Source organism: Aspergillus aculeatus (genome assembly GCF_001890905.1).
Source record: "Aspergillus aculeatus ATCC 16872 unplaced genomic scaffold ASPACscaffold_2, whole genome shotgun sequence".
Classification (NCBI taxonomy): domain Eukaryota; kingdom Fungi; phylum Ascomycota; class Eurotiomycetes; order Eurotiales; family Aspergillaceae; genus Aspergillus; species Aspergillus aculeatus.
Window position 1 is genome coordinate 1,986,439 of NW_017962977.1, and position 25,907 is coordinate 2,012,345.

General features: G+C 53.0%; 11 protein-coding genes across 11 annotated transcripts; 8 read left to right on the forward strand and 3 right to left on the reverse strand.

The window, feature by feature from the left end:
• The first annotated feature begins 10 nt into the window (after nt 1–10).
• ASPACDRAFT_1852877 (cytochrome P450) lies at nt 11–2,370 on the forward strand. The gene is made up of 3 exons (XM_020197273.1): nt 11–885; nt 989–1,442; nt 1,527–2,370. Exons 1-3 carry the CDS (start codon nt 231–233, stop codon nt 2,194–2,196), a joined length of 1,779 nt encoding a protein of 592 aa, XP_020060297.1. The 5' UTR covers nt 11–230; the 3' UTR covers nt 2,197–2,370.
• Nucleotides 2,371–2,438: 68 nt separating this feature from the next.
• On the forward strand, nt 2,439–5,274 carry prp28 (mRNA splicing protein PRP28). Its single transcript, XM_020195619.1, has 3 exons — nt 2,439–2,851; nt 2,906–4,902; nt 5,002–5,274. Exons 1-3 carry the CDS (start codon nt 2,549–2,551, stop codon nt 5,150–5,152), a joined length of 2,451 nt encoding a protein of 816 aa, XP_020060298.1. The 5' UTR covers nt 2,439–2,548; the 3' UTR covers nt 5,153–5,274.
• Nucleotides 5,275–5,874: 600 nt separating this feature from the next.
• On the forward strand, nt 5,875–6,613 carry ASPACDRAFT_57313 (uncharacterized protein; the record flags this gene model as incomplete). The annotated part of the gene is made up of 3 exons (XM_020203228.1): nt 5,875–5,910; nt 6,004–6,082; nt 6,237–6,613. 3 exons carry the CDS (start codon nt 5,875–5,877, stop codon nt 6,611–6,613), a joined length of 492 nt encoding a protein of 163 aa, XP_020060299.1.
• A 119-nt stretch (nt 6,614–6,732) lies between these two features.
• Nucleotides 6,733–8,425, reverse strand: ASPACDRAFT_112165 (uncharacterized protein). Its single transcript, XM_020195620.1, has 4 exons — nt 8,232–8,425; nt 7,494–8,118; nt 7,140–7,407; nt 6,733–7,068 (listed from the first exon to the last, which is right to left on the reverse strand). Exons 2-4 carry the CDS (start codon nt 8,069–8,071, stop codon nt 6,859–6,861), a joined length of 1,056 nt encoding a protein of 351 aa, XP_020060300.1. The 5' UTR covers nt 8,072–8,118; nt 8,232–8,425; the 3' UTR covers nt 6,733–6,858.
• Nucleotides 8,426–9,460: 1,035 nt separating this feature from the next.
• On the forward strand, nt 9,461–10,711 carry ASPACDRAFT_75480 (cutinase family protein). Its single transcript, XM_020204464.1, has 4 exons — nt 9,461–9,546; nt 9,602–9,687; nt 9,739–9,953; nt 10,031–10,711. Exons 1-4 carry the CDS (start codon nt 9,471–9,473, stop codon nt 10,476–10,478), a joined length of 825 nt encoding a protein of 274 aa, XP_020060301.1. The 5' UTR covers nt 9,461–9,470; the 3' UTR covers nt 10,479–10,711.
• Nucleotides 10,712–10,835: 124 nt separating this feature from the next.
• Nucleotides 10,836–13,809, reverse strand: ASPACDRAFT_112169 (putative GTPase activating protein for Arf). Its single transcript, XM_020195621.1, has 4 exons — nt 13,315–13,809; nt 13,235–13,251; nt 13,043–13,153; nt 10,836–12,973 (listed from the first exon to the last, which is right to left on the reverse strand). The coding sequence occupies exons 1-4, from the start codon at nt 13,427–13,429 to the stop codon at nt 11,183–11,185; spliced, it is 2,034 nt and encodes a 677-aa protein (XP_020060302.1). The 5' UTR covers nt 13,430–13,809; the 3' UTR covers nt 10,836–11,182.
• A 1,826-nt stretch (nt 13,810–15,635) lies between these two features.
• Nucleotides 15,636–16,986, reverse strand: ASPACDRAFT_1852882 (Zn(II)2Cys6 transcription factor; the record flags this gene model as incomplete). The annotated part of the gene is made up of 4 exons (XM_020197274.1): nt 16,714–16,986; nt 16,063–16,617; nt 15,867–16,010; nt 15,636–15,806 (listed from the first exon to the last, which is right to left on the reverse strand). Coding segments are annotated over exons 1-4 (930 nt in total), but the record flags the coding sequence as incomplete, so codon positions are not given.
• A 493-nt stretch (nt 16,987–17,479) lies between these two features.
• On the forward strand, nt 17,480–18,468 carry ASPACDRAFT_57317 (uncharacterized protein; the record flags this gene model as incomplete). The annotated part of the gene is made up of 2 exons (XM_020203229.1): nt 17,480–17,760; nt 17,823–18,468. The coding sequence occupies 2 exons, from the start codon at nt 17,480–17,482 to the stop codon at nt 18,466–18,468; spliced, it is 927 nt and encodes a 308-aa protein (XP_020060304.1).
• A 1,976-nt stretch (nt 18,469–20,444) lies between these two features.
• Nucleotides 20,445–22,091, forward strand: ASPACDRAFT_75481 (peroxidase). Its single transcript, XM_020204465.1, has 2 exons — nt 20,445–21,025; nt 21,101–22,091. The coding sequence occupies exons 1-2, from the start codon at nt 20,669–20,671 to the stop codon at nt 21,845–21,847; spliced, it is 1,104 nt and encodes a 367-aa protein (XP_020060305.1). The 5' UTR covers nt 20,445–20,668; the 3' UTR covers nt 21,848–22,091.
• Nucleotides 22,092–22,567: 476 nt separating this feature from the next.
• On the forward strand, nt 22,568–23,206 carry ASPACDRAFT_57319 (diphthamide biosynthesis protein 4; the record flags this gene model as incomplete). Its single annotated transcript, XM_020203230.1, has 1 exon — nt 22,568–23,206. One exon carries the CDS (start codon nt 22,568–22,570, stop codon nt 23,204–23,206), a length of 639 nt encoding a protein of 212 aa, XP_020060306.1.
• Nucleotides 23,207–23,890: 684 nt separating this feature from the next.
• On the forward strand, nt 23,891–25,679 carry ASPACDRAFT_1852886 (thioredoxin-like protein 1). The gene is made up of 3 exons (XM_020197275.1): nt 23,891–24,053; nt 24,208–24,355; nt 24,436–25,679. The coding sequence occupies exons 1-3, from the start codon at nt 23,975–23,977 to the stop codon at nt 25,220–25,222; spliced, it is 1,014 nt and encodes a 337-aa protein (XP_020060307.1). The 5' UTR covers nt 23,891–23,974; the 3' UTR covers nt 25,223–25,679.
• Nucleotides 25,680–25,907: the final 228 nt, after the last annotated feature.

Genomic DNA, 25,907 nt, shown 5'->3' on the forward strand with positions numbered 1-25,907 from the left:
AGACAACTGAGTGTCAGCACGAGTTCCCATGCTTATGACAGGTCCCACCGTCGTAGGAAGAGGGTCGGGGATCTCGGGATTACTGATTAGTGCTGGAGATGGCGCTGTCGATTTGGGACATGAGAAACTATTTAGAATCCTTCTCTCGTATCTTCCTCAGTATCTCTCCCTAATGTTTTTCTTTTTCCAGAAGGGGTCATCGCGAAGAGATACCAATTAGCACAACGTCAATGATGGCCGTGTCAATCGACCTGGCTGACCTCACCAGACAGCATGGCCCTCTTCTTGCCTTGGCTGGCGTGAGCGCCCATCTCCTCTATTGGATCCGCGGGGAACGCAACAACAAAGAGATCCGTACCTGGTTGTTGTGGCATGTGATTGTGAATATCGCCCTTTTGGGCTTCACTCTGGTGAACACCCACCCGCAGCAGTCTCCCTGGAGTATCGGCGCATTCCTCCGCGGTCTCTCCACGATATCTCTACTAAACCTTTACTTCTACGGACCTCTCTTCGTCTCCATTCTAGTCTACCGGGCGTTCTTCCACCGTCTCCGTCGTTTTCCAGGCCCAGTCGCCCTGAAGCTATCGAAGCTCGTAGCGGCGTATGGCAACATCGGAAAGGAACGGGACTTTGAGCGCATCTGGAACCTCCACAAGCAGTATGGCGATATCGTCCGAACGGGGCCCCAGGAACTCAGCGTCTTGTCGGCCGACGCAATCGAGGTCATCTACGGCGCCTCGAGTCGGTGTACCCGCGCCATCTGGTATGATCGCTTGAAAGCCGCGGGGGATTTCTCCGAGGACTTTGCGGTGTTCCATATGCGAGATCCGGTAGCTCATACGCAGCGCAGAAAGGCGCTCTGGGATAAGGCATTCAATATTCGAGGTTTGTGTGTCCTGCTTGTCTCTTTTGGCATTAAGAGTGATCGATGAGAGATGGGCCGAGGGTCGAAGTGAGGGTGTGCTAACTTTTTGCTACTGAACTTTAGCTCTCAAGTCCTATCAGCCTGTGGTCGTCAAGACCACGGACCGGTTCCTAGATGCTCTGCGTCAACGAGCTGGTCAAGTGGTCTCGGGTCCGGATACGATGCAGTTGCTAAGTTATGATCTCATGGGCCTCATTGGTTGGGGGTATTCGTTCGAGAACATTGAGAACTGGAAGCTCAATCCGGCACTGCACTTTGTGAGGCAGGTCACTGCCGGTCAGCGGATCATCTCGCAGGCGCCGTGGCTGATGAGTCTTCTGGTTAACCTGCCTGGAGCAGATTCGCCGCTTCAGCGTTACGGCGCGTGGATCGAGGCGCGGATCCGGGAGAAGATGCAGCGGTTGCACACGCCGGAACATGAGGCTACTGATGCGATGAGTAAGATGATGCCGGCGATGGTGAATCTGTCGAGGTCAGCACTGTATAGTGAGGGGGAGTTGATGGTCATTGCCGGAGGGTATGTTTTCTACCCCTAAATTTCTGTATATGTCCTTCCCAGGACTATTGGGAGAGGGATAATACGGATCTGACTCGACATTAGAGACACTACGGCCACCACCATGGCGACTGTGATCTTTCACCTCGCACGCAGCCCTCTTATCCAACGCAAGCTCCAAGCGGAGCTCGACGAAGCTGCACAGCGTCTTCGAGAGCAAAGCAACGATCAAGAGACTGACTCCGAGCCTGGAGCCTCATACTACCGCTCTATCACTTCTCTTCCTTATCTTAACGCCTGTATTAATGAAGCCCTCCGGCTCCAACCCCCTGTCCCTGGAGAGATCCCACGCAAAACACCCCCCGAGGGTATCCACGTCACCTTGCCTACTTTTACCAACGCATCCTCATCTTCATCAACCACCACCGTCTTCATTCCCGGCGACACGATTATCAGCGTCCCTGTTCTCCCCGTCCAGCGAGACCCCCGGAACTACGTCCGTCCCGAAGAATTCATCCCCGAGCGCTGGACCGGCGAACAGCCAGGATTGACGCTGAAGAAGTCAGCCTTCATGCCGTTTGTCGCAGGTGCATATACCTGCGCTGGCAAAGGGCTGGCCTACATCGAGATGCGAATTGTGTTGGCGAAGTTGTTAGAGAGGTTCCAAGTGAGGCTTGCAGAGGGGGAGGATGGAACACGATTCTTGGAGGAGACGAAGGATTGCCATGTCGTACATCTGGGAGACTTCGAGGTTGTTTATGAGGAGAGATGCTGAGCTGCCTAGTTACTTCGCTTACTGTGTTTGTTTTGCATTTGTAGGTGCTGAGAGGTGCTTCGCTCCGGTCATCGAGCTGTAAATATCAACTCACTGAGGCTTTTGGCCAAGAAGAAAGTCATCAGTTATATCTGCAACTTCCATCAGGTAGGTATTCATGATAAAAAAACAATAGGTGGTGACTGTATACTTCAAAATACTCTGCACGTGACTGACTGCGGTCCCAGCTTCCTTGCGCGCCCGTAGAAATTCTAGACTCCGCGGCGCCGCCTGCCGCCTTTGATAGTCGGTCATCAAACGCCTACCAGCGGCGTGCTGTATCTCCTCCCTCTTTCTATCTCCACAATTCACCATGGATGGTATAATCACTAACGGTTCTTTGGAGACTCCCCCCCCTCCTATGCCACCTCCAGAACCCATCGAACGTCCTCCTTCTCCTCCCCCGCCTCCAGAGGATTCCTCCGCTCCTCCTCCGCCGCCAGACACGTCCGCACCTCCGCCACCGCCGGAGGACCTTCCACCTGCTCCGCCGCCAGAGCCAGAATCCAAGAAGAAGAAAGTCGGATGGGGAGCCCCGAAACGACCAGCTGCAATACCTCTGAGTGTCGAAGAGCTGGTGCGCAAGAAACGAGAAGCTGATGCTGCAGCTGCCAAGGTAGATTTCACTCGGGCTTCGTTCAAATCAAGCTATACAGCTAACAATTCCCAGCCCAAATTCCTGTCGAAGAAGGAACGAGAAAAGATCGCCCTTGAGAAGCGCCAAAAGGAAGTCGAAGCTGCGCGCAGACTCAAGACCGATCAGACGTCCTCCGAGACGATCGACAACACATCCTCCAACCGCTCATCAGAGTCCCGCCACAATGACAACTCCCGCTCGATCCCCACCGGTCCACGAGCCATGCGCAACTCTTCCGATGCGCCCAGCGCGCCGGCTCCGATGCGCAACACCAAGAACTACGATCTCTCGCCCCCCCCTCCCCCTAAACCGATGTCGTATGGCTTGACCAGCGGCCCTGGCAAACAACATAAGAACAGAAGAAGCGCCGTGGATGACGCTGAGGAGGAACAAGCAGCACAAGCTGCGCTTATCAAGCAACGGTACATGGGCGCCGACCAGACGTCGAATTTCTCCGCGAAGAAGAAGCGCAAGCGCACGACGGATCGCAAGTTCAACTTCGAGTGGAATGCTGAGGAAGACACTAGCGGCGACTATAACCCGCTCTACAAACACCGACACGAAGCCAACTTCTTCGGCCGTGGCCGTCTGGCTGGCTTCGGCGACGATGTGGCTGACGCAGTGGCCAAGACCTACGCGCGGGCTTTAGAGGACCGCGACCGCGAAGCTGGCAGCATCCGCGCGCGCGAAATCCTGGAGATGGAGCGCCGTCGCCGCGAAGAGAGTACCCGCAACCAGCTGGACAAGCACTGGTCCGAGAAGAAGCTGGAACATATGCGCGAGCGCGATTGGCGTATCTTCAAGGAAGATTTCAACATCAGTACCAAGGGTGGGAGCGTGCCCAATCCAATGCGCTCGTGGGATGAATCGGGACTGCCCTCGCGTCTACTGGAGCTTATCGGCCAGGTTGGCTATAAAGAACCCACTCCTATCCAGCGTGCGGCTATTCCCATCGCTATGCAGAATCGCGACCTCATCGGTGTGGCTGTCACTGGTTCCGGTAAAACGGCGGCATTCCTTCTCCCACTTCTCTGCTACATTGCGGAGCTTCCTCGGATTGACGAATTCGAATGGCGCAAGAACGACGGACCCTACGCTATTGTGCTGGCACCGACTCGTGAATTGGCGCAACAGATCGAGATTGAAGCCAAGAAGTTCACCCAACCGCTTGGATTCAACGTCGTCAGTATCGTCGGTGGACACTCGTTGGAGGAACAGGCCTACAGTCTCCGTGATGGTGCGGAGATCATTATCGCTACGCCTGGTCGTCTCGTCGACTGTATCGAGCGTCGGATGCTCGTCCTCAGTCAATGTTGCTACGTGATTATGGATGAAGCTGATCGGATGATCGATCTGGGTTTCGAAGAGCCTGTCAACAAAATCCTGGATGCCTTGCCTGTTACCAATGAGAAGCCGGACACCGAGGAAGCCGAGAATTCCATTGCAATGAGCCGCCATATCAACTCGAACCAACCGGCCCATCTCCAACGCTACCGTCAAACAATGATGTACACGGCCACCATGCCTTCAGCCGTCGAACGCATCGCCCGCAAATACCTCCGCCGCCCAGCCATTGTGAACATCGGTAGCGCCGGTGAAGCCGTCGATACAGTCGAGCAGCGCGTGGAGATGATCGCTGGAGAAGACAAGCGCAAGAAACGCCTCGGCGAGATCCTGTCGTCGGGCGATTTCCGGCCTCCGATCATTGTGTTCGTCAACATCAAGCGCAACTGTGACGCCATCGCTCGGGAGATCAAACAGTGGGGCTTCTCGTCTGTTACTTTGCACGGTAGTAAGACGCAAGAACAGCGTGAGGCGGCGCTGGCGTCCGTTCGGAACGGTTCGACCGATGTGTTGGTGGCGACCGACCTGGCGGGTAGAGGTATCGATGTGCCGGATGTCAGTCTTGTCATTAACTTCAACATGGCGACGAGTATCGAGAGTTACACGCATCGTATTGGTCGTACGGGTCGTGCTGGAAAGAGTGGTGTTGCCATCACCTTCCTCGGGAACGAGGATTCCGACGTTATGTATGTTCCTTTTTCTCCATGTTCTTCAAAGTTCTTCTCAGTTACCTCGTCTTCAGCTTGGTATTTTTCACTTCGTTTTTACTGACTTGTCCTCTGCAGGTACGACCTCAAACAGATGCTCATCAAGTCGCCTATCTCCCGGGTTCCCGAGGAGCTTCGCAAGCACGAGGCGGCGCAGTCCAAGCCGACGCGAGGCATGCCCAAGAAGATCGAGGAAAGTACGGGAAATGCTGGTAAGGGTGGGTGGTAGTTCAATGTTCCCAGAGTGTGTGGAAAGACAATATACCTTACTATATCATACTTTATCCTTACCCATATCCATCACCTCAAATGTGTAGAGCAGCAGCCCTAATAGAGCTGGGGTATGCGCACTTATTTATCATTATCTGTGAAATTTTTCACATCTACCGCTACATCTTTTATTGATGTCTACAGACTCAAGCCAACCTTGAAAGGTACAGTCCATTTATACATCGCATGTGAACTCAACAGACACACGCCTGAGCCTCATAGTCAGGGTTGAGTAGATCCTCATGAACAACGTATCATGCGATAGGACCTTGTTTTTGAGCTGAAGTACCAGCCGTTTCGACAAGCGCAGACAGACTTCTCAATGAAAAAGACACTTACAAAAAAGACACAGCGAACATTTCCCGTTGTCTTGCCAGTAATTCTACCCTCCCAACTCCCAGCTCAGCTACCTTTCACATCTGCAACATTCACCACCAGCAAATAACACTAATCATCCAGCCAACCTTCTCGAGTCCAACAAACACAAACCCCATAAATCTCCTCTTCCTAACCTTCTTCTTTTTCTCTTCTTTTCCCACTCTCCTCATCCCCCAGCCATCTTTCTTCATCCCTCCCCGCACGATACTACCCTCTACACAACCCAAGGACAAGAGCCCGAACCTCAACAACAACACCTACAACACGTAACTCAAATCCAAGACCAAGCAACAAGATCTCAAAATGCCAGTGCAATGGACCTCCGAAGCCGACGCAAAGGTTTTACACCCTCCCCCCCCCTCTCTCTTCTCCCCAGCTTAATCTCCTTACTATGCATGCATACAACTAACACCTCTATACCCGAAAATCCAGCTCTTCGTCGGCGTCCTCAACCAATGCCACGGCCAACTGAAACTTGACTCCCAGAGACTGGCCCAACACATGGGGGGAGGTATGTTTTTCTTCCATCTAAATCTGACTTAGGTCTCTTTCCTTCTCTATTCTTCCATTCTCTCATTCCGCTCCCACCTGCGCCCCTCACCCCCGCCCCGGGCTTTCCCTCTGAAATATGCCCAAACTGGCAATCCCCCTAACAACTTGAAAAGACTGTACCGCCTGCGCCATCGAACAACGCATAGCCAAACTCAAGAGACATGCTAAAGCCCTCGGCTCGAACTCCACCGATACAACCCCTATCACGACCCCGGCTAAGAAGAATGGAGCAGCCACCACCACCGCCGACGCGGAGACTCCCACCAAGCCCAAGCGTAAGGCCGGGACTGGGGGTAGGGACCACGCGAATGGTGAAGGCGCTGCGGTGCCGAAGAAGGCGGCCAAGAAGGCGAAGGTGAAGGTGGAGGTGCAGGAGGAAGGGGTTGGGGAGGAGGGGTTTGGGTTTTTCAAGCTGGAGAAGAAGGATTTGGGCGGGGTGAAGAAAGAGGAGGAGGAGGAGGAGGAGGAGGAGGATGGGGCTATGGCTTGAAGAGTCTTGGGTATGATGGCTCTTGACATTTGATGGGATTTATTGGGGGATGTATGCTGGGGATTTAGGGTTGGTAATTTGGGGGTTTCCTGAATCTACGTGAAGGAATTAAGTAGGATGGCATGGGGAATGAGGATTTGTTCTTCTTGTGTTCATATTTCCAAGGAGAATGAATTTTGATTTAGGTTTGCTTTACATGGAGCGAGAAGTTTCACATGGTCATCTCACACATTGGTAGCTACTGGCTACACTTCCCGAATCCGTTTCTTGTAGGCTTTGGTATCCCCGATAGGCCTGCTGGCCATGTAAAGCAAGAACAAGGGAATGTTCTTCTCGCGAAGTTCTCGCGTGGTGAAGTCGTAGAGATGGCTCTTGCGAATCACCAGGTCTTCGCCGTCGAAGTGCGCCTGGAGTATCCTCGCTCGACGCTGTCTCATGCATGATATCATGTTGATCTATACCGAAATGGTGAATGGTTCAGCCTGTGGAAGGTTTATGAAATGCTAGTCACAAAGAAGTCTCCTACCGGGATGATCGTATGCTCCTTCAGAGCCGCCCGACTCAGCCGTGTCCTCATAATGCCCACCAGGGCCAGGACTTCGGTGCGCAGCAACTTCTCCTCCGGAGCTACCTTGTGCGTCACGATGAGACTGACATGGGGATTTCCCTTGCGCGCACACCACGCCTCCTCGAACTTGAACTCCGCCGCATGCGGAGCCCCAGGCCCCGCCTCCGGATCCGCCGAGGCGCTGAAATCCATGTACCGCGATCGAATAATGCCACCTTCAAAGGTTCTGTGAGAGGCTCCCTCCGTTTGTCCCCACTATCAGCAATGCTAAGTCGTTGCAACAAATCAAATATGTAAGTTCACTTAGCTGACCCCTCAGTCCACAGCGAGAACTGCTCCAATGTATCACGACCCAGCGGCCCCTCGCGCAGGAACTCAAGGAATTCGTCCGCGAGGACCGCACTCAGGAAGCCGTCCTGGTCAGTCCCCTTCCGGTCGAAGCGCGCCCAGAGCTTCTCCTTGACTCGGGCAGATTCCCGGGTGGTGGGGTCCGTCATGTCGACAGGGTGAGCCTCGAGGCGCCGCAGCGGCCACGGGTGGAAGTATACGGCTTCGTCTGTCTCTTCAGGTAAGAGCCCATCTGGGCGGAGAGGGAGTTCGACGCAGTCGATCCCGAGGTCCCTGGCTTCCGACTCGGAGAGAGACTCTAAGGGTGACGCTTGGACCCGGCGGTGGTGTTCTCGCAGATGGGCGCGGGTGGTGTTGCGCGCCTTGTGATGCATCTCCTCGATGGAATTGCGCGCCACGGCCGCCGGTGGTGGTGGTGGGCGCTGGCGCTGGCGCTGGCGCCGTGCCTTGGGGTCCGGGGGTCGGGCCCGGCGCTCTAGTTTGGCTGGTGGCTGTTGGTCTCGCGAGACCAGAAACCTTGCGCAGATGCACTTGATCGGCATTCTTGTTGTATCAAGTTAGTGCAGGTGGTGGTTGGCTGTGAAGCGCCCTACGCTAATTGTCAGATAGAGCAGTAGATCAATCTTTTTCCTATGACGCTAGCGGGGAATAGATTGGTACTTGACAAGACTACTCCGGTCTTTAATTGAGATAGGCACCAACCTTGCGCAACACTGTGTTCCAACACGCAGGCAATCAATCTCGAAGGTAACTGGAAATGGGGTTTTAGGCTTCTGCTAGTCTTCCAGAAGAATGTTCAATAGTGTGGCTATCAGATCACCAATTTCAATAGCAAGGTTGATTCGGAGAGTATACAAAGGTGATGTCAGTTGATGGTAACTGCTGTCAGCCTAAACAGGAAGGGATGATGCTTCAAGCAGAGCAAGCATAGCTGGTCACGGGACATGCCGCTTACAACACACTTTCTCGAACACTCGAACACTCGAACACTCATTTATCTACCGGCCACTTCTCAATCCAGGATATCTTTCTCTCTCCAGTCAATATCTCTGTATCTCTGACTGTGCTGACTATGATTCTCTGGCTTCATTCGAGGTCTCGTATTCTCATTCGGCTTGCTCCAACAATAGCCGTGCAATGTTCCATAATATACCTCGGCATCAGAAATCCAACCGGGCTCTACTCTTCGATACGTTACATTACTCATTAACCTCAAACTGATCAGTCTACACTCCCCCAAGGGATTTAAAATGCCGATCAAGGATCACTAGCGAACCATAGATCAGCTTTTAAGGGTTTACTTCGGATATGGATTCTGGAACAAATGCCCTGTTCCTGATCCGCATGCCATCATCGGCCGTGTTTGGTTCGATCCCCGTGCACACACTATCATGTACGAGTAATAGACTAGGCCCTGATCGCTCGTCTCATTTTTGAGACTCCAACAACAAACTCAAGCACATGGCAAGAGAAAATATCGGTGCCTGGCAGACCCCGGCGGCTTGGCCGGCGGACTTCTCTGCCACCAGCGGACCCAGATCTACCCCCCGACCCAAAAAGTGGCCCTGTGCTGAAACACGCCGTTGGCCGTCGAGCGAATAGCCTCATCCACCGATTTCGGACAAGCCACCCGTTCAGGGTCTGTTCAGGGTCCTCGGTAGCATACACCCGTGGTTGCCAACAGTATCAAGGAGGTGGTCCGTGTTTTTCTTTCTCATGAGGACTGTCGAACTGTCTGCGACAGTATGAAACGAGAATCGTGCATGAAACAAGCTACACATCCAGAAAATTCATTCTATCTCGGCATCCAAGAGAAAAACACCTCGACGACATGTGAGCTAGTCCCAATCATGGGGATATGAGAAATCTGTATAAATAGGTTCGCGATGGAGCCTGGTCTGGTCGAAGCTCCCCCAGTCCAGCAGCACCCAACTACTCCCGATGAAGCTTCCATTGTTCTTCCTTGGCCTCATGGGCCTTGCAGCGGCCACCCCAATGGGGCTTGAGACCCGTCAGTGTAAGGTTTCGCTGCTTTATTCTTTCCTCGGACATCATTGCTGAGTATTCTGCAGTCAGTTCTGGAAACGAACTCCGCGATGGCTCTTGCAAGCCCATCATCTTCATCTTTGCGCGCGCATCCACGGAGCCGGGTCTCCTTGTAAGCCACATCTCTCTACTCCTTCCTCTGTACTCTAGCTAACAGTAACAGGGTATCTCAACTGGTCCGGCCGTTTGCAACAACCTCAAGATGGCCAAGGCCGGCCAAGTCCTCTGCCAGGGCGTCGGTCCCGCCTACACAGCCGATTTGATGTCCAACGCCCTGCCCGATAACACTTCCCCAGCGGCCATCAACGAAGCCAAATCTCTCTTCAACCTTGCTGCATCCAAGTGTCCCAACAGTCAGATCCTGGCCGGTGGTTATAGGTAAGCCCGCTCCTTCATCACTCAACTAAATCCACCCTCCCAATAACATATACTAACGACAAATCCGATCTATATAGTCAAGGAACAGCAGTGATGGACGACTCCATCAAGGAGCTCGACGACAGTGTCAAGGATAAGATCAAGGGTGTGGTCCTCTTCGGCTACACCCGGAACGCCCAGGAACACGGCCAGATCCAGAACTTCCCCAAGGACAAGGTCAAGATCTACTGCGCCGCCGGCGACATGGTCTGCGACGGCACGTTGCTCGTGCTTCCCGCGCACTTCTCGTACATTGCCAACACCGGCGAGGCCTCGCAGTGGCTGGAGTCGCAGCTGGGAACCACCTCTACGTCCACTACGTCGTCCGGGACCACTGGCTCGAGCACCAGCAGCGGAAGCTCCGAGTCATCCGCCGCTTCTTCAGGATCTTCCGGGCTGTCTGGGCTTGGCGGGCTGAGCTCGCTCTTCGGTGGCGGTAGCAGTGGGTCGAGTGACAGCTCGAGCGGACTGGGATCGTTCTTGTAGGCGATTTCTAGCCAACCTGGTGAGGAAGTAGGGCATTTGAGCGGGGAAGTTGGGATAGGGAAGCTTGTGGTCAACGATTGGGTGTTGGGCTGGCTGGGAAATGTTCTCGAGGCGTTCTGTTTCTTCTTCTTATTCTTCCTTTTCTTCATTCCTTTCTCAAGCTCTGATCTATTGAGTGATTTTCTGGTTAGGTTTGATGATAGCAGGTTCTATCTTGAATGATAACATAAATTGGAAAAGAACTCTGGACTGGCTAACGCAGATCAATAAAGTACAGTATATGACTATCGTCCTTCCTGAGTCCGAGCAGTACTTGCTATGGTCAGATAATCTTGAACTCACTCGCGAAGAGGAAGCGCATGAGTTCCAGACATTGCAATCCCAGCCCGGAGCAACCAACTCCGACATTGAGCTTTTATTGGTCCATTTCAACTTTATGTAACAATTTGACCGATTTTGTAGACAAAAAAACAGAAAAAGTATATACCGCTCTGTCAAGGACAGCGTCATCATACAGTTACTATATATCGCCTCAAGAACGCCATGAATGATGCAACACAGGTACACATATCCAAAAGAAGAAGTAAAAAGAAAAGAAGAATCCCCGGGTGAGGGCAAAGAGGAGATGTAATATATACGCTCAAGAAAAGATAGGGGAAGAAACCGCAAAGAACACATGAAAGGCTGGAGCGGAATCGAGATGTCTAGCCGTAGCGTGCACTCAGGCTGGCGAACGCGTCCGGGCTGTGGCGGCCACTCTGGAAGCCATTGATGTCCACACTTTGCTGGCTCATGTGACCGCGGGGAAACCCGCCTGCTGACGTCGCGGGGCGGTTGTTCATTGTGAAACCTGCCGTGGGCTGGGGAGCAGCTTGGGGCATAGCCATTTGGTACGGTGCAGCAGGGGCGGCTGGAACGGCGGCTGGAGCGGCGGTGAAGAAGGGGTTCCGTGTCCCCGTCGCTTGAGGATCGGTGACGCCGGGCTGTTGGAAGGTAGGTGCGGGTTGTTGATAGTGGGAAGGTGGTGGTGGGTTCATCGGGACTGATTGGGCTGGGTTGACGGCCGCGGGGGGCTGTTGGGTTTGAGGGTGTTCGAGGATCGTAGGGGGTTGGGGAGAGAGGTTATACAGTGCAAGAATGCTGTTCTTGTCGACACGGGCTGTGTGCTGCGGATACAAATGCTGGGCGGGCATCTGGTACCCGTACTGCGCTGGAGCGGGATATCCCGCACTCTGCGGCGTGGGCGGCGCATTCACCATCTGGTACGGGTTCATGGAGGTCTGCCCTGGTTGCGTGGGCGGCACTTGGAGCTGGGGCTGCGCTTGCGGCTGCGGCTGCGGCTGTTGCTGTTGCTGCTGGTATGGCGAATGCTGGCCAAATGGCGAGGTCGCAGACATGATAGGCATGGTATTCGCATGTCGCGGAGGTCCAAATGGACCGGCTGACGCCTGGTTTTGCGCCTGCATGGATGGTTGTTGTGATGGAACCTGTCCGAAGAAGGGGTTGCTTGATCCCATGTTGGGGTTGGGGCTCGCACCCGGAGTGGTCAGGCTGGCCTGCGGCTGAGCTCCGGTTTGGAAGAAGGGGTTGTGGCTCCCGTCCATTATCTGTGGGGATGCGACGTATCCACCCTGGTTCAGGGTAGAAGCTGCGGGAGGCGCCTGCTGATAAAGAGGCTGAGGAAGTGAGGACTGTCTGTACGGGTAGCCTCCAGTAGAGTGCGGAAACAAGGGCTGGGCGACCTGCAGGCCCTGAAACGACTGCTCAAGCGGTTGCATAGAGGCCGACTGAGGCAACATTTGCTGTTGCTGCTGCTGCTGCTGTGGTGGTTGCGGTTGCGGCTGTGCATCGAAAGGGTTGAAGTTGCTGCTGGCCTGGGCTGCTGGCCTTGAGTCTAATTGATCGAAGGGATTGCCGAATTTGGAGGAATCGACGCTAGGAGTAGAAGCAGAAGCAGAAGCAGGAGGTCGCACCACAGAACCGTTGCCCTCTCCCAGCCTCATCAACGTCTCAATGGTCTTATCAAGGTTCCCATTCAACTCGCGGAGAGCAATAGCATTCCGACGCTCATTTGTGAACCCCATATCCCTCAGGGTAGCCAGTTTCGAGTCGAACGACGCATCCCCCGAAGCCTTCCTTGCACCTAGCGCCGGCGAAGGTGAATCGAATCTGTCCGATTGAGGAGAGGAGGCGCTGCGGTTGGAGATGCGGTTGAGATTCGTTGCGGATGAGGCCGAACGAAGGCCGAAGCCAAACGGCCTGGCGGGCTTTGGAGGCAAGGGAGGCGGCGACCCCTCCGGAGATCTATCATACCCCGAGTCATGACGACTCGGAGGCTTCTGTTTGTTCTCGTCTAGAGACCGATGCTGGTACTTCTGCCGGATGAATCGCTCCATGCACGAGTCGGACTCATCGACGTCGGTCGGGACGGGTGGCTTCACGTTCTTAGGATTGAATATCTTGTTCATGATGTTGTTCCCGTGCGATTTCATATTCTAGCATCCACCATACCCATCACGAGTCAGACCAGGACAACTTGAGCTCGTGGGGTAGCTCTCACTCACATCGACTTGGTCGTCCGTCCATGAGTCCATGCTCAAAGACTTGACCTTGGAAATATGCGTGCCAAGCTTCCGATGTAGGGCCGCGCATCGCATACAAAGAAAGATGCCTATCTGTATCCGATGTAGTCAATATACCATGTCCTTAATCGGGGGGGGGCTCGAATCCGTGCATAGATCGCTCGTGGTACGTACGTTCCAACTAGCCCAGCCTGGATTTCACGAGATTCTTAGCATCACATTGCGACAGGACGTTTGTAGGTCTTGATACTCACCAGGATTCATAGCCTTGCAATCAGCGCATCGATCGTTGCCAGGAACCGACCGGATGAGGTCCTGCAATGCCCGCTCATTGCGGTATTGCTGCCGCTTGCTAATGCCTCCCACCATGGTCGCACGATGCCCAAAAGGCTACGAACTATATTGTACAAGTAGAATGACGGGCTCCAAGTGTTGAGAGCCAAGAACAAAAGAGTTTGCGGTCGTAAACTTGCAGGGGGGTTCCGTAGAGATAAAAGTCTCAGGTGAATGCACGAGCCGAGCTCCCGGAACGGGGAATTCGGGGGGGGGGAAGAAGAAGACACTCAGGCAGCGAAATCAAGCATATTTACACAATCAGCATCCAGGACATAAGCCGAAGAAGAGCCGTTTGAATTGAGAGAAAAGATAATAGAATATCAAAAAAGGATAGAAGAGGTGGGGGAGGGGAGGTAATAGACTGAGTAAAGCTGAGGTAAGAGGAGAGGGCCGACGGAGGAAGAAAGTGGCCAGGGATGAATAATGAATGAATGAAGATGTGGGGAGGAAAGTTGGGATGGTGGATTCCATTTCCTCGAAGTCGCGCTCTTGTCTCTCCTCTCTACTACTAACTACTAACTAACTAATGTTAATCACTCTTCTGTAATCATTAATGCAGATTACGGTAGTCATTTGAACCAATTCAATGATGATTGACTGACTGACTGATTGATTGAAAAAACATCTAGACTGCAACTACTCGAGGTTTGAGAAGCAGCCTCGTTCGGTCCTGCATCCGGAGTTCAAGACGGCGCCCGCCGATGCATCCATCCATCCATCCATCCATCCATCCATGCAATGCTTGCTGCTTGTTTCTCTGCTCCATTGTCAAGAGTCAGGGGCAAGCAGCCCCCAACTGGACAATAGACCCAGTTTTTAAGAGAACGGGCCACAATCGTTCTATTTTCAGCGCCATTGGCATTATTCCCCCAAATTATGTCGCTAATATATTGCAGGCAGTTGGTTCACTTTAATTCCATGCGCGGTCTGGGCAAAGGACAGACTCCTTTTCACTCAAGCTCAAAAAAGATAGTTTCGGGTCCGGAGTCGGACGCGTTCGTCAATCACTAAAACCCACGTTGAGGACTTGAGCCAAGTTCTGATACTCAACTCACTGCGCCCGCGAAACCTAATCGAATGATTCCTGAAGATCAATCCACGGGCTCGGTAACCTGGTTGCTTGATCCGCGCTTACGTGAAGCATCACAAGTGACACTCTCTGGATCGCTGCAACGGTCTCCGGCATGAGCGCGTGTGACCACGACTACAATACAAGAAGAAAGATCTCTTCTCCGTTTACACAGTTAAGAAACGATCTTGCGTCGGCATGTATGAGCAGCAGTTGACTCCATCACCATCGCACTCGAGGCTCCCGAAGAAACCCAGCACGGTGATGAAGCCATAGCAAGACATTTGCCCGGTGTTGAAAACGTCATTCTGGTACGCCAATATGACCTGCCATCCTATGGAGGATAGGAGTGTAGGTTGATTATGCGTTCGTGAGGTATGATAAGTGTAAAGAAGAAAAAGAAAAAAGGTTCCCTCTTGCCGCGCGGAGGAAAACTCTTATAAATGAGACACAATAGTGCGTCACGTGAATGAGTCTCCGAGTTTCCGCTGTCTTGTGATGCCTTAGGCACCACAGTCCTTCCACTATATACGTCTATTCATCCCCTGCACCATCTGTCAAGTCGATCCAGGCCGTCCAACCTTGCTCTCTCTCGAGCACATCCAGAAGGGATACAGCTGTCCGTATTCCCATCTTGTGCCCGATAATACCGAGGCACCTCATGGCCCAAGCATGGACAGGGCTCGACACTCCATCGACTAGCGAAGCAAGATAGAGGGGCAAAAGCAGAGTGAACCCAGTGCCGGCTTTTGTTACCAATGAATCCAGAGTTTGTCTCTCGGCTTCCTGAGCAAGGCCGAATTTGTACGGAACCGCGCAGCAGATATCCATCGCTAGTTGCCTTAAAAGAGCGCGGACGTGACGACAAAGACTCTTTATGCCCGGGGTAACTGAGCTGCGCTCGGATTGAAACATCAATTGTCGTAACTGTGCCAAAATCAAGCTATTGACGAGGATCCGGATGTATCGGTAGTTGTTCCAAGTATTGCACGTCCACATGGACTGGTACACATGGTAATAACCATTGTAATGACTGACCGCGTTTACCGCCTCCTCTCGTGAGGCCTGGGAATTGCTTCGCAGACTTACTGAGTAGGGCAGCTCAGCAGAGAGTTCCTTACTGAAATCCTCTAATTTAGATTCAAGCTTCATGGCGAGCGTAAGTATTCTGACGCTGTCAGTGACTGCTTCCTCGCTCATTTGAACTTGAAGATCGCATAGACCGGCAGCAATCTCCACCAGCCTATCTGCACAATAACTCTGAGCAGTGGAATTTGGCCGATATGGAGTCCTGATGAGAGTAGGAGGCATTCGTGTTCGCTTTTGCAGGCAACCGATGAGCTATGAGAAAGTCAGACATATGCACTCCGTAACCTAGCTTGGACGGATCCCGAAGCTAACCACTTCATTTCTCAGGACTTGGAACATTTGCAGACCGGTTTCACGATGGAGCTGTTCCTCTCCACGAAGTTCGAGTAGGGCCGCAATGCCTCGTGCATGTTCATACCAAGATAGCAAGGATGATTCCTTGTCGCAGCAGATAATCTTGCAGATCAAGTCAGCTGTTTTGTTCTGGGGAGAGTCCCAAAGAGCTCACTTCATACAACGAGAGACAAGCCACCGCAGTGAGCGTGGTGTCTTCTTTGGCCGCTTCTTGATCACAAAGAGCAGCATTTGTTAACTGCAAAGCAGTGGTATACTCGCTTCTTGAAGATATTCGATAGGGACGTGAATTATGAAGATTAGCGAGATTAGCAAGACCCACCGACGCAATGCCCGTCATCATGGCTTTTTCGCCAGTAGAGAGGGCATGCGTCTGAGACTGTTCTACAAGGCATGAGACATTGAGCCATGAATACGACTTGAGAAACAGGCAGGTGGCTTGGAAGATGTGGTCCAGCGCAAAATTGAAGACGGGGATTGAGAAGGTCAAGTGCTGGAGGCGATATACTTGGGCAGCCGCCTGTCGTATCGCTACACCGGCCGTTGTTGGTGGGGCTGAGTCGTCCGAGCCCGACTTATCCAATGCCTTCACTTTCTGCACGGTGGCGTCGCTTTCGTCTTTAAACCACAGGGAAAGTTGATCCCGATAACCGGCGCAGGTACGCCTAGCTTTGGTGCAGCGTAGACAGACGGGTCTTGTTTCATCGCACTAAGCTCCATGATCAGCATTGGTAGTCGTGGGGGCCGAAACTAGTTTCCAACAACGACAGAGATTGTTTGCTCAGCCTTGACCGCAAGAACATACCTTGACTTTTCTCGCGCGACAGGTGTCGCATCCGCCACTCGGTTTACCACGGTATACCATGGCTAGCCGGAGTTCGACGAGCTCGGAAAACTGGTAGGAGACTGCCTGCAGGAAACGGGCTAACCGAAGAGCACCAGTCGCTCATGACTCTGAGCGGACACTTGATACGTTAAAAGAGACCATGGAAGCCTACAATAAAGACGTTGCATGAAAGAAATCTAAACTGTCAGAAGTCAGTCTTCCTCATAGTGCTGACATTGGCAGCCAAGTCGGAACAAGTAAGAGGTAAGAGTACACAGTAAGAAAGAGCCAAGCCCGAGTGGAGTCCAACAGTCGGTCCAGGATGGCGGCTGGGTCCAGTCAAGCCTCAGGCTCTCCAACTAACCCGCTTCAGGTATGCAGAGCGAGCACCTCCCAGTCGCCCAGCCTATTCATTGGCCCAAAGTATCTCCTCAAACAATCCCGCCCTGTGAAGGATGCGGTATTCTTCACTTCATATTGCTTGGAACCGTAGATTGAGTGCCTATGAGGGTCGCAAACACAGCCCGACGATCCTGCTGGAGACTCGCAATATCATAGTATCTGCACAGCCTTGTGGTTCTCAGGCTAAAATTCTTCCTCATGGAGACTGGAGATAGTCCGAGTTGAGGGAATTAAATAGCGAACTACTCCCCTTCATTGGCTTTGATATGAAGCTTCAGACTTTCTGTTCACCATTCCTCCCAATACTCTCTTGACAAGTCTTGTTCAGCCGACTATTGCAATCATGGCTATCGACTATCGCCATGGAATCTCCATCCTCGAATTAATAGTATACATCCCCACCTTATTCACGGCATTATGGATGGCCTTTCGCCATGGTTTCACACGAAGCTCGGGCTGGATATTCTTCGTGATATTCTCGTTAGCTCGAATCATCGGGTCCTGCTGCTACCTAGCCACCATCAACAATCCTACATCAGTCGATCTCTACGTGGCATGGGCAGTCTGCACATCCATCGGAGTCTCGCCTCTAACCTGGGCCTGCATTGGCCTGTTGTCTCGAGCGTAGGTATACTCCAGCAGGTTCTCAATAATCATCCTTACTAATATCCCGTGTTTCGATCCAGTAACGACTCGATCCAACGGAAATCCGGCCACGCTCTACACCCCCTCCTGTTCAAGGTGACCGGCCTGATCACCATCGTAGGCATGATCCTGGGCATCGTGGGCCAAACGAAGAGCACCAGCCCGACGGAGGGACTGTACAACTCCAAGACGAAAGCCGGGTTGGTGCTGTACCTCATCGCATGGGTCGGCCTCTGCATCCTGCTGCTCCTCATCTCTCTCAGATATCAGCGGATCGAGGAAGGCGAGCACCGCCTGCTCCTAGCCGTCGGCATCTCGATACCTCTTCTCTTCGTGCGCATCCTATACTCCTTGCTATCGGCCTTTGCCCAGAAGCCAGAGTTCAGCTCGCTCTCCGGAAACGTCACCATCCAGCTGTGCATGTCGGTCCTGGAGGAAATTGCAATCGTCTTCGTTTGTCTGGGGATCGGGCTGACGTTGTCTGTCCGGCCCGCCTTCGAGCCCTTCCAGGCCAACACCCAGGATGCGCCGATGCTCGAGTCGCAGGCGCAGCCAGACTCAGACATGTCGAGTATGGAGTACGACAGCGCGAAGCCGGAGCGCAGATACAAGAAGCGACGGGGTGGACCTATTACGCAGCTTGTTGGGCTGGCAGTCGATGAGATCAACTACCGACGCCAGAAGTGAACCCAGACTTGAGGTTTGAGGGATGTCTGGTTTTGATAATTGCCTGTTGGGGGCATGATACTCTTTGTGCATTGTTGGGATTAGTTCTTCGCTGGCGTTTAACGTTTTCTATTCCAGTGACTATGATACCTTCTTAAATATATGTCACAGGAACTTGAGTTCCATGAAACCTTCTTGAACACGAGATTCCACCGAAGATCACCATAGAAAATAGGTAGATGCTCAGGAGATATTACATGAGTGAAGTGTAATATTAGCGAACAAGATTAAATCCAAAGCTTTATCTGAATCAATGTATGTAGTTTCAACCCCTCCAAGTCACAATCACCGACCGACCTTGAGCTGGGTACCCGCACGGACAAACATTCTACCCACCGAGGACTAGCGCATCACATGACCATCTTAAGCGAAACATATATTCTCATGTAACCGTAGCCGTCCGACTTTTTCCATTTTCTCCTTTAATTTTCTCTCCCATCAACAATCGGCTACTTGGGCAATCTGTCACATCGACAGCCAGCCATGGCCCAGTCTCACAAGGACAAACCCATCCTCATTGCTACGATTATTCAACTTGAACAATCGCATCAGATGGACCTCGTCCCCCGAACTGCATGATGTTGGCAGTGGGGGGTCCTTGTGGCATTTTCTTGGTTGCCTACTCGTAGAGAAAGCAGAGACAACACGAACACACAAAACCCACACAGTGCGCGTCTAGCCTATTCAATGGCAAAGAGGCATACTTTTATTTAGTTCGTTCAGTGGAAGATCAAAACCAAACAGTTTTTAGCAGAGCTGCGTCTACTCCACCCTGGTGTTCGCTTTGATCGAACGGCAGGACTATTTTTACGACGGACATTCTTTCTTGCAAAGCCCCAAATTGTAGTTTGCATGTTGCTGCATGTTGCGTCTTGGCGTTGACCTCAGCTCCGACCAGAGAGAGGACTACTGCGCTTATGTGCATCGGTCATGGTACGCTGTGCTGTCGCATTGAAATTTACAACTTGAGGATGTTCTGGTTGCGGTGCTCAGCTCAGTCGATGAATGGCACTCGAAGCCCTCATCGACAATCAGGAGCAGAGGATTATTAGGGCTAATCACCGCCCTCTCTTCTGCAGAAATGGGATGAAATGGAAATTGATTCCGAATCTCGCCATCGTCTTACGATGAGGCGTGAGGGTGTGCGCAAATCCAGCAGTCACGCAACGTTGCTTTTAATCGTCCAGCAAATTCTACCTGTAAGGTCACCCAGTAGGCATCCGGTGGCTTCGAAAGAACCTTCTTCGGCTCTACACAAAGTTCAATATGCTTTGTAGATCCGAGATGCCAAAATTAGGACGGTACAAAGTTGATTGCCGATGATGAGTAATGGCGACAAGTCTGGAGTTCTGGACAGGCACGATTTGGTAAGACGGACGGAGGAAGTGGAGGAAGAAAAATGGTGGAGCCGAGAATGAACAAAAGAACCAAAGAGAAGTCGCAAGTTTATAATCGGGACTCACCAGACCCGCTTCGACATTCATGATTGGATTTGTCCCCGTTCGGATTGTCGCATCGTATCTATCATCCATCCCATCCCGCCAACGCGAGAAGACAGACAAGGGTTAGACTACCCCTCCTCGGGCTGACAACACCATTGCGCTAGATAAAATAATTGTCGAAGAAAGCTCCGGAGTATAATCCATTGAAGAGAGCAAGTAATTTCCAGGGCAGGGAAAGAGCCCTGAGAAGAGCCATGGATCGAGCCCCAAGGGGTTGCCACGACCCGTAATCTCCAACAGCCGCGGCAATCATTTCATCCGACAAACCCACGGCAAAACTCAGGTGTTCCAGAAGAAAGTACAGGAAATGCGGAGAGAGACAGAAAGCCAAAAGACTGGCTATTGCTTACTCAAAAGATTGGGGCTAGAGCTCGCCCCAATTCGCCTTTGTCATTGGTGCCCTCAGGGATTATTGGAGGAGTCGCGGGCAAAACCGATGGAAGTGATTCGCAGCCTGGTAGACTTATTAGTATCCCTGTCTTCGTCCTTTCTCCTCTTTCTTCTCTACCTGTCACCTCTTCTTCCCTTCTCGCCTCTTCCTCCGTCTTCTCGTCTCACCCTCCCTCAGTAGTCGATTCACCCCAAGAGTACTGTGTGTACCCTTTCGTCCTACCTATCCCAACATAATCTCTCTCCGTTTCACACCTCCTTCTCACACAATGGCCTCCGCTGCTCGCTCGGCCTCTCGGGCCTTCCTTCGCTCGACCCCGGCTACCTCGGCTTTCAGACCCGCTGCTCGCAGCGCTCGTTATGCTCTTTCCTCCCAGGGTTTCCGCACCGCTGCTCGCCGCGGCTACGCCTCCGAGGCTGGCTCCAGCAAGTCCTCTAACGGCCTTTTGTGGGCTGGTGTTGCTGCTGCTGGCGCCGCTGGTGCTTTCTTCTTCTTCCAGAGCGGCGATTCTTCCGTGACCTCCAAGGCTTTCGTCCCCACCCAGGAGGACTACCAGAAGGTGTACGATGCGATTGCCAAGAAGCTGGTGGACGAGACCGACTATGACGATGGCAGCTACGGCCCCGTAAGTCTTGACAAACCAATATTGAAGAGTCCTTGTTCTTGTTCTGACACGACACTAATCTCGCAATGCTGATAGGTCCTTGTCCGCCTGGCCTGGCACGCAAGTGGCACCTATGACAAGGAGACCGGCACTGGTGGTAGCAACGGTGCTACCATGCGGTTCGCTCCCGAGTCCGATCACGGTGCCAACGCCGGTCTGAAGCACGCCAGAGACTTCCTCGAGCCCATCAAGCAGCAGTTCCCCTGGATCACCTACTCTGACCTGTGGACCCTGGCCGGCTCTGCCGCCATCCAGGAGTGCGGTGGCCCTGCCATCCCCTGGAGACCCGGCCGTCAGGACCGGGACGTCGCCGCCTGCACTCCCGACGGCCGTCTGCCCGACGCCTCCAAGGACCAGAGACACGTCCGTGACATCTTCTACCGCATGGGCTTCAACGACCAGGAGATCGTGGCCCTGATTGGTGCCCACGCCCTGGGTCGCGCTCACACCGACCGCTCCGGCTTCGACGGTCCCTGGGACTTCAGCCCCACTGTCTTCACCAACGACTTCTTCAAGCTCCTGCTCGACGAGAAGTGGCAGCAGCGGAAGTGGAACGGCCCCGTCCAGTTCACCGATAAGACCACCAAGACCCTGATGATGCTCCCCACCGACCTTGCCATGATCAAGGATAAGGAGTTCCGCAAGCACGTCGAGCGCTACGCCAAGGACAACGATGTCTTCTTCAAGGAGTTCACCGACGTGTACGTCAAGCTCCTCGAGCTGGGTGTTCCTTTCACCAGCAAGGCCGAGGACCGCTACGTCTTCAAGACCTTCGAGGCATAGATCAGGGGCAAGGTGTGTGAATAATGTTTGCGTTTTCTTTTGGCATAATCAGTTCGCGGGGCATTGCGTTTCTTGACTTGTTTCGACATTTTGATATCCGATATATGCGTAAACGGTCCGCTCTTCGACGGCCGTGGCCCTTCTGTGCGGCTTTGTTCTCGGCTTGTCTGCCATCGAAGGCACTGTACAGCCGAGTCTTCTGGGTTAGAGGTAGAAGATAGCTAGAGCATCAATACTAGACTTATCCACTAGATGAGTTATATTATAGGAACAGGCTGTAGGCGAATTAGACTTACCTTCGAGTATTGTATTCTAAAAGTTTAATCGCTGGATTCTGCAATTCACATTGCGAGTGATGTTAGATGCAGCGGCATGGCTCTTGTCACAACAGTAGTTCCGAAATCCAGGAGTCACGAGAGTTATGGCCGCGGTGCGCGGCGGGCGGCCGAGATCGCATATGCGGAACGGCCAAGACCCGTTCGCCGCGCCGCCTTATCTTTTTTCATCATCTTTTTGCGACGAAGCATCTGATACCCGTTATACAGGGAAGTTCCTTGACACACGAATATCTTTTACACGCGCCTCGCAAGAGAGGGGAGAAAAATCTCTCTTCACGTGAACACTAAACTGAAACCCCCATCGCCAGTCGACCCCACCTTCGATCTTCCTCCGAGCAGACCAGGATACGGAGACAAAAACAGGAAGGAAAGGACATTCACAATGACTCTCACCACGAATCTTCTCCCTCTTGACTATTACGAGATCCTCAACCTCCCCTTCACGAATGCGTCCCTCTCGAAGCAAGAACTCAAAGCCGCATACCACCGCGCCCTACTCAAACACCACCCGGACAAGGCTGCCGCCGCCAGCACACCCGCTCAGGATGCGCCTCTAGGTTATCTGGCCTCGAACAACACCCCCAGCTCCCCGCCACAGACGAGACCCTACACGATAGACGAAATTACAGCTGCATACAAGACTCTCTCCGTTCCGTCTCTACGCGCCGAGTATGATCGCTCCCTGCGACTGGATCGCGCGCGGGCCGCCGCGGGGCAGGAAAAGGCCGGGGGCAACGGGGTGCTGTTTCACACGGGGTTAGAGGTGGTGGATCTGGAGGATCTGGGCTGCGCGGAAGGTGGAGACGGCGAAGGAGATATATGGTATAGAGGGTGTCGCTGTGGGGATGAGAGGGGATTTCTTCTCACGGAAGAGGACTTGGAGAGGGAGGCGGAGAATGGGGAGATCGTGGTCGGGTGTCGGGGTTGCAGTCTGTGGATGAAGGTCCTGTTTGCGGTTGAAAATGATGGCAGTGATGATGAGCAGGAGCGAGAGGGAGAGGTGCAGAAGCAGGGAACCTGAGGTGATGATGATGTTGGTGGGGATCCTTGTGTGTGAGCATACGGTAATGCTCTTTTTCTGGTCTTGCTCCCTCCCCGGAGGGTGAGATGTCACCCACATATTTACCTGGTTCACCGGGTAGAATAGCCATCAATCTGTCTCTTCTGGGGAAAGAGACGAGACGCTCTCTAGTCTCGTTTGAGGCTCCGATACGATAAGGTGATTTGCGGAATATAGCCCGCATAGCGAGCGCGGGTGCTCTGGTAACGCAAATTGAGCACTCAAGGTCGAGGTGGACTCGAGACGCTCACGCTTGTCTTCAAGGCCCCTGGCCTGCAAGCATGATCTCTCCTGCTGTCTCGGAGAGGTCTGTCCAACAAAGACTACGATGGTCCAAGCTCGTGGATTGAGCGCCTAGTCATGAGCAGACTGGTGGCGGATATGATGGTCACATCATACTCAATTACCGATTCAAGAGTAGATGTCAGTAATTCTAGTTGTGAATGAGAAATGAACTAATGAGTGCGCCTTTTTGAAGTTGGTGTTCATGAGCAAGAGGGTGATCCAAGAGGTGAAAATCGTCGCAGAAGCAGCCGCGGGGTTGAGGAGACTCGGACTTGATGACATATAATGGATAGTCCGGGGCGGAGACGAAGGGACGGACGAACCGTCCAGTCTGCTCCGGTCAACAACAACCAACCAACCCATCCTTCCTTCCTTTGCTCTTCTCTTCCTCCTTTTTCAACTCTTCATTCACACCTCTCAGCTCAGTTCACCCCCACCGCCACGATGTCACAACTCGTGCAAATCACCTCCAAAGAGCAATTTGCCTCTCTACTGAGCTCGTCCACCTTTGTCGTAGCCGACTGTGAGCTTGTCTTCCCTTTGTCCCAGCTCCCCCGCCTTACCCCCCCTCCTTCGTTTCCCCCTGCCACCTGTCTCACATCCACACCGGTTGCACAAAACCACCCTACAAACAAACAAATCCAGCTGACTTCGTTTACCCCTTCTGCTCCAAAAAGTTTACGCAGACTGGTGTGGACCATGCACTGCCATCGCCCCCGCGTACGAGCAGCTAGCCATGCAGCTGTCCCGCAAGGACCGGATCACATTCACCAAGATCAACGTTGACAACCAGCAAGATATCGCCAAGGCCTATGGCGTCACAGCGTATGATGACCCTTCCGCCTCCCATGACCGTTTGGTAAGGGAAGGAAACCCAGGCTAATCTCGGGGATCCTGCGCAATAGAATGCCCACCTTCATCGTTTTCGAACGCGGCCGCCCAACCTCCACCATCCGCGGCGCCGACCCGAAGAAGCTCAACGACGTCGTCCGTAAACTCGCCGCGGAGGCCAACAAAGCCGAGCCCTCATCTGGCGAAGGATCAAGCAGCGGTGGCAGCGGCAGCGGGGGATACTGGATCGGAGGCGCCGTGCCCAAGGGCTATAGTGACATCACAGACCAAGCCGACCCCAAGGGACTGGAGCTGTTGAACCGGGCCAGCGAGTACGGCACGGCCAGGACGCTCTTCGAGGGGCCAAAACCCTCCGCCTTGAACAGCAAGGGCAAGAAGGCCGGCGGTCCGGACTGGGTGGAGAGTGACACCGATGAGCAGCTGATGCTGTTCGTGCCCTTCCAGTCAACCGTCAAGGTGCACTCGCTGCAGATCACATCCTTCCCAACGGGAGAGGACGAGGACGAGGAACGCGACGAGGACGAGCGCCCGATGCGCCCCAAGACGATCAAGCTGTATACGAATCGCTCCCATGTCTTGGGCTTCGACGAAGCGGACGATATCGACCCGGTGCAGGCGGTGGAGATCCAGCCGCAGAGCTGGGACGCGAACACGGGTACAGCTACGGTGGATCTGCGGTTCGTCAAGTTCCAGAACGTCACCTCGCTGGTGATTTTCTTTGTGGATGGCGACGGAGATAGTGAGAAGCTGCGCGTGGACCGGATCCGGATCTTCGGCGAGGCCGGTGAGAAGCGGGAGATGGGCAAGTTGGAGAAGATTGGCGATGAGCCCGGGGAGTAGAGTAAATAGGAGAAGAGACTTCAAGCGAGGCGTGTGTAGTATGTACACCCATGTACTGTACTCCGTACTTGGCATGTGTCCGGGGAGTTTCTTTGGCGGAATGTTCATGCTGGCGGGCTTGAGTGTGCACGCAGATAGAACTTGCATGATGCCAACAACAGACAACAGCACATACAGTCCCTCGAACAAGTACTAGAGGCTGGCTGGCCATACAAGATACGATATCTATGCATATCAACTATACAATGATATCTCATGTACTACCCCGCAACAATCTAGACATGCGTCCTGATCACCGAGAACGATCACCAGAATTATCCCACGATTTCTACAATGACTACGAGTCTCTTGCACGCAAGACTCAATCTACAAGCAATGATCCCTCCAAGCGAAGCTTTCCATCCCGCAAGGGAAAGCAGCCAACGCCGTATGGGAAAATTGTAATGTCCGATCCCAAACCAAATGGTCTCATCCTAGTAGGAAAAATTCAGAAAGACCAATAAAGTAGAACCGGTGTGCAATTCCGTTCGTCTGTGACGCAACTGACACCTGGGAAAAAAACATCACGGTAGAGAATGATGTCCAGGCAACACGGGTGAATGTAATAGTTGCGTCGCCGCACGAAGAAAGAAAAGGAAAAAAGAAAAATGTGGTGGTCGACAGGTAGGAGGAGGTTTTATAGTGG